At 40.3% G+C, this 13,193-nt stretch overlaps 1 protein-coding gene across 2 annotated transcripts; it reads right to left on the bottom strand.

The window, feature by feature from the left end:
- Positions 1 to 4,190: 4,190 nt before the first annotated feature.
- LOC112250691 (syntaxin-6) lies at positions 4,191 to 11,810 on the bottom strand. 2 transcript variants are annotated; one of them, XM_024421047.2, is made up of 8 exons: positions 11,793 to 11,810; positions 10,034 to 10,203; positions 9,725 to 9,819; positions 9,418 to 9,480; positions 8,974 to 9,102; positions 8,674 to 8,780; positions 8,299 to 8,393; positions 4,191 to 7,119 (listed from the first exon to the last, which is right to left on the bottom strand). In XM_024421047.2, the coding sequence occupies exons 4-8, from the start codon at positions 9,475 to 9,477 to the stop codon at positions 7,043 to 7,045; spliced, it is 468 nt and encodes a 155-aa protein (XP_024276815.1). In that variant the 5' UTR covers positions 9,478 to 9,480; positions 9,725 to 9,819; positions 10,034 to 10,203; positions 11,793 to 11,810; the 3' UTR covers positions 4,191 to 7,042. The 2 variants fall into 2 exon arrangements, with proteins under 2 accessions (XP_024276815.1, XP_024276816.1); XM_024421048.2 differs by lacking the exon at positions 11,793 to 11,810 and adding an exon at positions 11,459 to 11,701.
- Between the last annotated feature and the right edge of the window lie 1,383 nt (positions 11,811 to 13,193).

The raw sequence follows: 13,193 nt of genomic DNA, 5'->3' as shown, positions 1-13,193 counted from the left end.
CTCATCAAACATCTTGTTCCAAAAATAATTTGCTTCTCTAACAGCCTCCACTCTTCTGGGACGGCTTTCCACTAGATGTTGGAACATTGCTGCGGGGACTTGATTCCATTCAGCCACAAGAGCATTCGTGAGGTAAAGTACTGATTTTGGATGATTAGGCACGGCTCGCAGTCAGCGTTCCAATTCATCCCAAAGGTGTTCGATGGGGTTGAGGTCAGGGCTCTGTGCAGGCCACTCAAGTTCTTCCACGCCGATCTCGACAAACCATTTCTGTATGGACCTTGCTTTGTGCACGCAGGCTTTGTCATACTGAAATAGGAAAGGGCCTTCCCTAAACTGTTGCCACAAAGTTGGAAACACAGAATTGTCTAGAATGTTGTATGCTATTGTGTTAAGATTTCCCTTCACTGGAACTAAGGGGCCTAGTCCAAACCATGAAAAACAGCCCAAGATCATTATTCCTCCTCCACCAAACTGTAGCACTAGTTGGCACTATGCATTTGGGCAGGTAGCGTTCTTCTGGCATCCGTTGGACTGCCAGATGGTGAAGTGTGATTCATTACTCCAGAGATTTCAGGGCAGAAATTTGAATAACTAACTTGTTGGAAAGGTGGTATCCTATGACGGTGCGACGTTGAAAGTAGCTGAGCTCTTCAGTAAAGCCACTCTACTGCCAGTGTTTGTCTATGGAGATTGCATGGCTGTGTGCTCTAAATTATACACCTATCAGCAACGGGTGTGGCTGAAATAGCCGAATCCACTCATTTGAAAGGGTGTCCACATACTTCTGTATATACAGTGTAAATAGAATGCTGACTTATTGTGACTCATTGGATTTGTCCATTTAGAATTCAGCAAAGGAAACAACTCGACTGCCTCTCTCTTGTATGTCAATATTCACAATGTCCGAGCACCCAGCCTGCTTTGCAAAGCTACTGACACCAGCTGTCTAGAGGGTCTGGGTGAAACCCCTCCTCCTTCTCCTCTCTATGGGAGCGTGTGCTCAGCTGGCCCCTATCTCCATCTTTTGGGGAACAAGACAGAGGAGCAGGGATCCTGCACCATGCACCTGCGCTCCACCAAGTACACCAACCCCCTCCAGTCTTTTGGACACCCCCTACCTGTGTGCTCCTTCTCAAGTAACAAGGTTTGAGTCTCAAGTCACAAGGTTCAAGTCGACTCCAAAGTAGAACGGGTCTAGTCTTGAGTCAAGTCCAAGTCGTGCATTCTTAGAGCAAGTCAAGTCAATAAAATAAAAAAATCTATACATAAAATGACTTGTTCAACTACAAATCGAGACCTTGGGACTAGAAGGTTCTATCTGACATTTTAGTCAAAAATGAGTTAGTCACATGTATCTTTAGATGGTTCTTCATATGTCTGTAAAGTACTATTTTTGAAAAAGTACATTTTAAGTAAAAAAATTGAACACCTATAAAGTTCTATCTGCATAAACCCATTTGAACTTGGCACTATAAGGTTCTATCTGTAATCCAATCACAAGCCTGAACAAATACAGACGGCCCAATCAGAACACGTCTTTGCCATCTCCCTCTAAGTATGCTCTAGGCTAGTCTAGCCAGCAATAATGGCAGGCAAGCAACAACAAAAAACACTGTCAGAAATCTTAAAGTAAATGATGTCACATCGTTGTTCAGTGATGACATGACCATAATGACCATCATCCATTTCTTAATGTATTTGATCATGTGATCTGACTCTATTTTGGTAAAATAGTGTTATTCTATCATGTATGTATTCAAATAGCTACAGTCTTCTTAAAAACTGAACATGTCTAATTGAGAAGAGCCAAATAAAACCCTATGACTGAACCTAGATTGACATTTCAGAGCCATACGGTTCTATCTGCAATTGCACCCCCTTAAAAAACTAATTTACAAATGTCTCAAGATTGGAAGCACAGGTACCTTTAAGCTGAGGACCTTAATGGGTTATGAACAAACAATTCACTACAAAACAGTTCTGAGATCTGGGATGTGAAAACTGATGTTCTATATCTCAGAACTATGCTTAGTGCAGATAGAGCCTTATAGTCTCAAGGTCCCAAAATCTGAAATGTGTATATTTATTAAGACTACCAGACAGACCCTTTCATTATTTTGTCTACCACACATGTTGATGATGTAATAATTTATTTTGACAACAAATTCCAAATGCAAGCTTCATAACTCCATTATCAACTTCCAAAAGACCAGTAATCCTATGCTAGTAATTGTTGCCTGATGCCCCATTGCTGGTGAGCATGCAAAATAAACAGTTTCTTATTCTTGATCACCAAACTATTTTTGCATACAGTGCATTCGGAAAGTATTCAGACCCTTTGACCTTTTCCACATTTTGTTACGTTAGTCTTATTTTGAAATAGATGACATCTTTTTTTCCCTTAATCAATCTACACACCATTCCCCATGATGAAAAAGAAAAATAGGTTTTTAGACATTTTTTGCCCATTTAAAAAATAAATAAATAATAGAAATACCTTATTTACCTAAGTATTCAGACTCGAAATTGAGCTCAGGTGCATCCGTGATGTTTCGACAACTTGATTGGAGTCCACCTGTGGTAAATTCAATTGGTTGGACATGATTTGGAAAGGCACACACCTGTCTATATAAGGTCCCACAGGGCACTGTGCAGTGCAGAGCAAAAACCAAGCCGTGAGGTCGAAGGAATTGTCCGTAGAACGCCGAGACAAGATGAGTCCGTAGCAGATTGCCACACTGAATGTTATTTTGATAATATTAACGTAGGTATGCTACTCTGTTTTTGCCAAGCAAAACAGGAGAAAATTAAACAAGTGCTTTTCGATCACGAATCTGGACACGTGCGCACGCCTTTGCGCGCCAATGCTGATGACAATAGGCCTATGTCAGTAACCTGATCGAATAAACAAAAGTATAAATATAAAATACACATGGTAGGCTATATCTAGCCAATTGAAATAGGCATTACTTTTTTCGCTAATTGAGAAGGGTTATGAGTTTTTTTTAAATGTATTTTTTCCCATTCAGTTTGACACTCATGACCCACACAAAACTTTCTCACTGCACTACTGTAAGTAAACTGACCTGTTTTGATTGACAGTTTGCTGGTCCAATCAAAGGCCGAGAGTGTTTTACTAGCTAATCTGTTGTCCAGTGGCAAAATGTTACAACATCTGGCCAGATAATTGAAGTCATCAGTCTCACTTCTAAATTGAGTCTTGAGGCTCCAAGTCCAAGGCAAGTCTCAAGTTGTTTTATTTTCTATCAAGTCATCAAATTTGTGACTCTGGTCCACACCTCTGGCTCCTACTGTACAAACACAACACATGTTCACATAGCCAGGCACATATGAATGCACACACACACATTCAGCAATTTCCCTCTTTTTATATGGAGATTTGCACATCATATTAGTGACTTCTAAACATCCCCTCATAGCAGTCTCGATCCCTTCCTGGATCCTATGATGCTCCTGCCCTTAGTGGTACATGGGGGTGTAAACATCACAATGTCAGGAGGAAAAACATGGCGTCAGCGTTATATTATACTTGTCTGGCTTCATGAAAACCATTGTCTTTCCAAAAGATACTGAGTGTTGTATTCAGGGTTGAGGGCTGTGTTTGTGTAGGGTATCCAGGTGTAGATGACTAATCATTTCCTCTCCGGACAAAGGAAAAACAGGGAGGGAGGGGAAACATGAGAGGAAAGGGCCATCTGTCATTTGACCTGAGTTCAACCACTGCTCAGTGGTGTTCAACGAGAAGCTCTCTGTTTGTTGGCTGTCTGAATCAATAGACAACGTCTCAAACTGCCACTGCCGGCCGACAGCTGGCCCCACTGACATTAACGCCAGCTCTCATTTTCCTCTTAGAACCATAACATACCTCCTATTCAACCAAGATATCCCATGAAAATATGGAGCCACTTGGAGTAGAAGGGTTGTGATCGGGACACCATCGTATATCTAGAAATCAGGATTTGATTCATCAGGAAGAATCACATTCCTGAGTAGGAACAAGGTCAGATAATTTATTATCCTGCTAAATGGTTAAGATCAGGTAAGGTTATTCTGATTCTAGATTTATGACTAGTACCAATTTCTATCTTGAGCTAGGCCTATATACCCTTAAAAAAAGTCAAATCAAGCAAATTGATCACATTTTATTGGAATGAGCTGAAACAGAGTGAATCTTTGCAGCATCCTTTTATTTTCAGGACTCTTCAGCTACATATGCTCAGCCATGATGACATGGAGGTCAAGGGGAACAGTTCAAGGGTAAAAAGTATTTTCACACACTCCAGGAGCATGAACACAGTTTCACACAAACAAAAACACACCATGACTTACAATGCCATGAACTGTACCCATTCTCCACAAACAACTTGTCCTACTGTCACCCATCACTGTCACCAGTGACTTGGTTGCGCAATAAGTACAGTATTTAATGCTAAAGGTACTTTGTATCGTAATACAGCATTGCAAAAGGATTCGCAAAGTTTACACACACTTTGTTTTTGTGACACAAACAATTGATTTTGAGATGGTACATAATGGTCTAGGTCACCATCATGCTTCAAATTGTCCATAATCTGAAATAAATGCAAATATTGTAAACTCCAAGTCAAACTTCCTACCAGACAAAATACTTCCGATAAGTGAAAAAATGAAAACATTTAAGTAAACTGAGAAACAAATTGTTAAAATGTTTTCTACCTCTAATGACACACTCTAATGAAATACTGTATTTCTCGTACAGTGAACGTGTAGTGTTAACTCATAAAAGACAAACCATACACATACAATATATTTTTCTAACTTTATAAGACCTTTGAAAGGAGTGTTTTCAGAACTTTTGAGACTCACAGGTTGCGTTTACACAGGCAGTCCAGTTAAGATTTTTTGCTCTACCAATTGGTCTTTGACCACTCACATTAGATCCTTTTCCAAAAATCATCTGATCAGTCAAGACCGATTCGTGAAAAACGATCAGAATTAGAATGCCATAGAGAAAACCTTGATCACTAGTGTCCATTATATTTCATACAGTAGTACAATCACAATACCCTTATTCCTCTTATGTATGGTTTTACTGTCTTGATTTCCCATAAAGACTTCAGGGTCTGTGGATTGATATGACATTCACCCTAAAATAGTGAATTAATGTATTATGTTCACATTAAGTCCTCAAACGAGTGGAGACCTATTGAATCAAAGTCTGTAACCAGGTTTCTACAATAATTAACATAACACCAGTCTGTTTGGCCATTTTTCCACTCCTGTCATGCTAAACATACATCTTTGCGATATGACACAGAGTAGAAGGAGTGGAACATTAGCTAAACAGACTGGTAACCAGGCTAACACAACAGTATCATTCTCCTTGAACTGTATAGGAACACACTGAAAACAGAAGAAAAAAAACATGCCTGCATATTCAGTCAACCCTTGACTTACGACTCATCCTGGAACTCTGGTTACCGTTTTGAAATGTAATTTCAAGGTAGGGGGCAGGAACTGGGAAGCGAGACCAAAATGAACCATTCTAGACCCAGCATAACATACATACAGTATCAGCCTAAGGCACTAGCTATGCAGAGCACAGCAACTACCAGGGCCATATTCATTACGCAACAAACAGAAAACTGACTTAAACAGGGACTACCTTGAACATCTCCAATAAGAAACACAATTTTTTTTGCTAAATGTTTTGCTACGGTGTGCCCTAATGAATATAGCCCAGGTGTGACTCAGTCAGTCCCTTCCCCTTATTCCAACATCATGTTCCTGTAACACTGATAAACCTTAACACTAATTCCTGGCAGGGGGAAAGCGGGTCAGGCTTCTCAATTAGCATTTCATTTGAACACTTAACACTTTGGTATAAGGGTCTTGTAAAAACTGCATAACACATTCAAAAACAAATGCATGATGCTTAGTAGCTTAGATAAACAACTTAAGGTCTGTTGACACTAGCTTGCCAATTGAATTGTACCACGTATTTATGAAGTTCCTGGGGGCATATCATATACTGATTATAAGCATGTTATGAAGTCTTTAGAAGGGCTGAAACACTGGCTGAAAGACACCAGACATATGAAGACATGCACGCAAAGGACATCTTGAGGAAAACTTTTTCGCACAAAATTAGAGTGCTCACATTGAGACATTAAAATCAAGCTTGAGCCCGGTTCAAGATACAAAAGTATATGGTTTTGCTCCTTTCCATTCTGTATTGCAGGAAGTGACTTGATTTCACAGGCGGGTGTTAAACACCTGTTGATAGTGTATAAGCAAATACCAAAAATACATTAAGTACAAAATGAAAGAACATAAATGAATTAAAAACAATAACATTAAGTTCATCCATTTTAGTGTGGCTAGTGATACGTCTACCTGCTTAGCAATATATATCATTTTCCTTGTTACGTCAGTGTTTAGTTTTAACTATGACCAACTACGATTATATATATAAAGTTTAATATACTTGTATAAACCTGTTACACAGTCAGTGCACGACAAAACAAAATATATTTTAAAAAACTATGACCATGGTAGCCGTAGGGGTTTTCAGTGAGAAACGACAGACAAGGCCCTCTAAATACACTAATGATTAGTCTTCTTCATACATAATATTCGGAATATTAACACTAAAATGCCACAAGGAGTTTGAACTACCCTGGTTTACCTCAAACAGGTTTCTGTAAAACATTTTCAGGATTAGTATTCACATCCTACCTAAAATTGCGCATGCACAGAAACTAAATCTTTCACGCCAAGGGAGGTTTAAGTTGAATGCAGGTATCTGAAACGACGATTGAGAACGTTGCTTGAGAGGAAACTGCAGCAGCCACAGAAGCATCACTGTATATACAGCGTATGAAGTAAAAAGGGGGTCGGAGTTAGGTAGCCATCTCCCTATGTCAATGGAAACCTTGGATGTTTCCCCAACACCATGTAAAGTCCATCCCTATGGTCAAACGGAGACAGGCGTGAGGGGGGGGTCAGTGGGAGTGTGTCGTGGTGGACGGTCTGGTCATCACAGGATGAAGAAGAGAATGACGACCACAAACAGAATGGCCAGTAGAATACCAATAGCACACCACTGTCGCCGGTCTGCAAGAGAAAGAGAGAAAAACAGAGCGAGCAGAAAAGAATGCGGGTGAACTGTATCAAACAATGAGAGGAGCAATTGACCCTTTTCTTGCTTTCAGACATGTTCAGACATGAGAGGTCCAACTACTAGGAATTCATGTTCTATGGAGAATACCATGTCTTTCGACCTGAAATATTCAACTTCAAAGTTGCAACTTGAAGATTGCAAAGAAAACTAGCAAAAAGCAGCAGGGGGAAAAAAATACAATAAAGTACAAATATAAAACCCTAAGCACAGGTAGCGCTAGTGGGGCGGAAGGTAGCGTAGTGGTTAGTGCGTTGGGCCAGTAACCGAAAGGTTGCTAGATCAAATCCCTGAGCTAACAAGGGAAAAATCTGTCGTTCTGCCCTTGAACAAGGCAGTTAACCCACTGTTCCTAGGCTGTCATTATAAATAAGAATTTGTTCTTAACCGACTTGCCTAGTTAAAAGGTTAAATAAAAAATGTATTACATTGTCTAGGGCAGTGTTTCCCAACTCCATGCCCTCGAGAACCCCCAACAGTACATATTTTTGTTGTGGCCCGGACAAGCACACCTAATTCTACTTGTCAACTAATCATCAAGCCCTTGACAAGTTGAATCAGGTGTTTTTGTCCGGGGCCACAACATGAATGTGTGCTGTTGGGGGTACTTGAGGACCGGAGTCTAGGGGCCAGGGAAAAGTACCGACTGGATATCCTGACATTTAAAAAAAATGACCCAATTTCATTTGACTCCTTGTCTCCTGAGTTCTTCCTGTTGGAAGCTTCCTGAAAGGGTTTCCTTATAAAGAGGTGCCACCATTTTTTGGAGGTGGGTGGGGTGGGGTCCTATCCTTCCTCTTCAGCTGCTGATCCTGGCTGACTCCAAGTTGTCTTGCACAGACATTCCCTTAAACAGGAAGCTAATGACTGGGCCTTCTCTCTCAATTCAAGCATATATCATCTTTAATGACCACCCATACATAAGTGGCCTGGCATATTAGGGAACATCAAAAGACATCCACAACAATACTACACTTAAGTAACCTCTAACTCACATCTGCAAAAGTTGCAGACTTTGATAACTTGCATTAGTGGAGATGGTTCCTGAATTTTGAAGTGTATTTTTAACCAAGGTAGAAAGGTGGTGAATAAAGAGGCTATGCTGCGTTACTTACCAGTGGTCATGTTGGAGACCTTGGCCAGCTTCTTCATGACGTTGTCCAGTCTGGAGTGGGTACTTTCCATCTCATGGGAGAAGTCATCCAGCATACTACAAGAGAGAAGACATGGTGCTTTGTAGATACCAGGAAAGATATAAACCTGTATTGACAAAGTGTCTCAGAGTAGGAATGCTGATCTAGGATCAGGTACCCCTGTCCATATAATCTTATTCATTATCATCCACAAGTCTAAACTGAGCCTAAATCAGCACTCCTAGTCTGAGACGCTTGATACATATGGCACCTGATGATCTGTGTAGACCTGAAACTCTAATACTCATGTCATTGATTAATGTTGCTGTGGTTGTGTATCAGTGGATATTTACATACACTGTCTGTTCGTCCAACTCCATGCCAATCCTCTCAGACATGTTCTTCAGCACCCCGATGGACCCAGACACCAGCTCCAGCTGGTCATCCTGCTGCTCTGCCATGAGCTGACACACACACACATCAACGTCGCTGACTTATGTCACATTATTCATTTCACAAAGTATGTTGCAACTGATACAACTGTAAAAATATAAATACAATTATTCCTTCTCAAAATAATGTAAAATACAGCACCTAGTAAGTACAGCAATCAACAGGGGTGTGTACATAGGCATGAAACATTTTTATTAGCTATACCTGCTGCTGGGTTTGCTGCTCCTCGATGAACTGGGAGTTGGCCGTCTGTAGCTCTTGGTCCAGGCGGGTGTATTTGTCGAGTCCCGGTTGCCAGATTGGGCCTTGAGACCCACTGTCCCCTAACAGAGCCTGAGGGAGAAGTGGCGCAGCAATGATTACATAGGAGATCTGCTGAAGTATGTGGACATGGTCACTCAACTGAAATGGTGAGGAGGATCCTGCCAATACCAATTGCACTTATTCTCTGACAAACGCTAATGGAGGCTGTTTGCAGTGTCAATGATCAGATAAAGCAGTACGCAACCTGCTGATCTAAAACGTGCTACACGTTTGAGAAGTGCATTCCGTCATACTGCATCATTACATGCAGAGTAACAAACAGTAAAAAAATATATATATAGCTTCAGTAAGATCTTAGCCCAATAGTTACATAGAGCTACACACCTGTCTGTTTTTCTTGTCGGACATGGCTAAGGCTGTCGGACTGGACATGTGGTCTTTCATTTCCTGAAATGGAACACAGCATTGAGATTAAACACAGTATGTTCAATAACAGGATGTAATAATAAAGGCATGCACCAGCCATCATATCCAGATTGGCTGATCTCTAATTATTAGGGGTCCTAGCACTGAAGGTTCAGGAACCCTATTCTTTTTGATAGGGTTACTGCTGCTTCAAACTATATGTGTGATGGCTACTGCAAGTTAAACTAGAATCCTTCCGGGCCTGTGTGCCTTAGGCCTGACACACCTTAACAGTTTGTCTGGTGCTTGTGATGAAGCCTTTCCGTTTAGACAGCTCCACTGTGTCCAGATTGAACTTCTTAGGGTTCGATTCAACAATACTTGAATTTACTGTTAAGGAATAGCCTGTTCAACAAAGACATGATAAATAATCAAATCGTTTTACTCTCTATGAAGATTAAATTACTTCACTTGCAGCATGCTGTACTCTTTAAAGTACTGTATTCTATTCACAGATGAAGCACGGTTCACAATGTTTTGATAAACCAGTATATATGCAAGTTAAACTAAGAGTTATTTTATGTTGAAAGGATATTGATGGTCTCATCGAGATCTTCCAGGTCCCAGTCGATGGACCGCAGACTGTTTCTCAACTCATTGGTGGTCCAATCCACCTCCTCCTTGGAAGCACTACTGGGATCCAGCAGCAGCTCGCTCCATCTATGGTACAGCTCTTGAGCAGTGTTCACTGCCTTCTGGACCTCACTGGAGATTTGTTGAATAGAAAAAGTCTATAATAAAAAGTAGATCTACAGTATTGAGCTACCTAAAGCACATAGAAATGCAATACTAAGAGGTAGCCCAATATTGGACTAAAGGAGCCTAACGTTATTCCTTATAGTCCAAGGACCTGACATGGTCTGTTTAGAAGCAAATTTGCTTGGGCAGACAAAATAGCCAAATACACCCATCTTTATTTTAGAACAAATTCTTATTTACAATGACGGCCTATTCAGAATTGCGATAAGGTTCTAGAAATGCAAAGGCCTTTACTTTAATGTAACAAATGCAAAATATACAGTTACTATACACTGTTTTAACACAGTTGCAGCCGACAGTATTTTTCATTGTCAACGTTAGTGGCGTCCATCTCCCGTTTACACACAGGTGTTCCGTTTACACACAGCAGACGCATATAGCTATTTAGCACAGGTAGTAATAGGTCTTCCGTCTGTTTTCCGTAAACACGTGGCGATATGGCCATGTGGGAACACTAACCTTAGGAAGGTGTGTATCAATTTAACCGTTTTATTTTATTATCACCGATATGAAAGATAAGGTCCTTATGCTTCCAAACCTGTAGCGCAATCGATCTGTTTTAATGTTAAGACCACGCGTCATGGCTCTTAACAAAATACAGTACTTACAGAACTAAACGTTTTCGTCCAATGACTTAAGTTAGCTAATTTGGCTACTGTATGTGTAATGTATTGGAACTGAGATTCATGATCAAGGCGGGATAGCTAAGCAGTAGCTGGCAAGACATTGAAGTTGACATAACGTTAGTCACAAAGGCATATTAATATAACCACACATGCACTATTACATCAACCCATATATATATATATATATTTTTTTTTTAAAGTAAATTAGAATATTTGCCATAGCTGTCGATCTTATATTAATCATCTAACATTGTAACGTTAACTAGCTAACGTTAACGTTACCTCAGTGAGTCGGGCAAGTTAAACGTTAGTTAAACGTGACAATAAACAACAAGCGCCACAAAAATGCAAATTGCTATCCATGCCTCTCGCCATTGTGACAGCTGGGTTGTGAAACACGAACGTAATTTGCTAACTGACTAAACAGATAGCTAAACTTGCTAGCGAGAAAGCTAACTACAACAATTCCTCTTTGTTCCAAGCTAACGTTAGCCATCCTTGCTAAAGCCAGACTTGATGGCAAACTTGATACTAGTAACAAGCTGACGTTATCTGGTGAAGCCTTGGCTACTTACCCTTTGACGACGAAGAACGGATCTTCCATAGACATATTGCTAAATAATTTACTGCACTACTAATGTCTAAAACTCCTATACACCTTCGAGAGACATGCCTGACTTGTTGACTGTCCAAAACGAGGAGCCCTGTGCTCTGTTTACATAGGCGGTAAAGCCATGTTTACATGCGGGCAATCCGACTGCAAGTGAGGGAGTTCTATTAACCTGAGCCGTGGTGCACCAGTCTATGGCCCGTGACGGGTAAAAGCGGCGAGGGAGGAGCGCCATTCTCAAATCGAACAATCCTAGCTATGGCTTTAGTGGTAAGGCTAAATAAAGCAAAGCAACCAACCAACTGCAGACGAAAGTGGAGGAGTGAAGTCGGGGGAGTTGCATCAGCTACAGCCGAAAGTCAGACACTGATGTGGTTTTCCAACAGCAAGACACTACATGGCAGTGTTTCCATAGTTTGAAATGTCGAAATATTTTGTTTATCCAAACCCCATATCACACACCCACAAACTGTAAATATACAATATGTGTGTACTAGCAATTGGCGAGAGAGAGACTCATATTACATTAATTTGTACATTTTGAGTTATGGCAATATTGCTTCATTTTTCCACAATGCATGCGATGGCCGCAGGTTGCAGCTGGTGAGGAACAACTACAGAAAATTGCAGTTGAAACTTCATGACCTTTAATCACATGGTTGTTGTAAAGTTCATGCAGTCGACATGTAGGCGCAAATCGGACAACTTTTATCCCCATAATGCAATACACTTTGAAATGCGATTTGACGAAATCTGCGCCACTTGGTCATGTTGTCAACAGTGCAGTATAGTGCATCATACAGAAACATACATCGCTTTTCCATAAAATACGTTTTCGAATTTTCTTTTGGAAGACAGATAAAGCGTTTTTATCAAAAGCAATCACCTTTACATGTGAAAACACTGAATCATGCTAATTATATTTTGTTTTTATTGAATTGTGTTTTATTTTGTATATGTTTTCCATTGCCAAATACTTTATTAATTAATTTGTCTCCCTCGCCTCAGTCACGTCTGTCATTTTTAAAATTGTTTTATGACAAAATATTTATATATATTTTTTGCCTCACTCAGCTCTCTCCTTTAAATTATTCCTAGTCATTACTCCACAGTTTAAAGGTAGACTCAGCATTATGACTTATATGCAGAAAGTCAACAACATGAGTAAATGTCATGTTCAGCCACGACTCGGTGAAACATAAGATATTACAGTTTTTAATGTCCCGTTGTTAGAATGGTCTTGAATGAAACTCATCCAGTTTATTCTCCAATGATTGCACATTGGCCAATAGGATGGATGGCAGAGACGGGTTATTCTCACCTTGCCAACGAGTTCTCACAAGGAACCCGGACCTGTGTCCCCCGTATCTGCATCTTCTCTTCACGCGAATGATGGCGATTTGTGCCTTGTCGGGTATCTGGAGTAAATCCTTTGTGACTAACTCATTAAAGAAAATGTTTTCGTCCAGTTCGAGGTGAGTAATCGCTGTTCTGATATCCAGAAGCTCTTTTCGGTCATAAGAGACAGTGGCAGAAACATTATGTACAAAATAAGTCACAAATAATACAGAAAAAACACACAAAATAACACTATTGGTTAGGAGCCTGTACAATGGCAGCCATCTCCTCCGGTGCCATTATTGACCTTGCATCCTAATCACTACTCATTATAATTTATGGATCAGTCAATTTGCCCACTG

The sequence above is a fragment of the Oncorhynchus tshawytscha genome, linkage group LG05, assembly GCF_018296145.1.
Source record: "Oncorhynchus tshawytscha isolate Ot180627B linkage group LG05, Otsh_v2.0, whole genome shotgun sequence".
Lineage (NCBI taxonomy): Eukaryota > Metazoa > Chordata > Actinopteri > Salmoniformes > Salmonidae > Oncorhynchus > Oncorhynchus tshawytscha.
Note: the sequence above shows the minus strand (reverse complement) of the source record. Positions and strands in the feature narration are given on the sequence as shown.

Coding starts and splice junctions, on each gene's coding strand:
- LOC112250691 (XM_024421048.2), bottom strand. CDS start 11,493: ATGTCTATGGAAGATCCGTTCTTCGTCGTCAAAGG. Junction 8,781..8,973: donor AGCAGCAAACCCAGCAGCAG/GTATAGCTAATA, acceptor TGTGTGTGTCAG/CTCATGGCAGAGCAGCAGGA. Junction 7,120..8,298: donor GGTCTCCAACATGACCACTG/GTAAGTAACGCA, acceptor TTTCTCTTGCAG/ACCGGCGACAGTGGTGTGCT.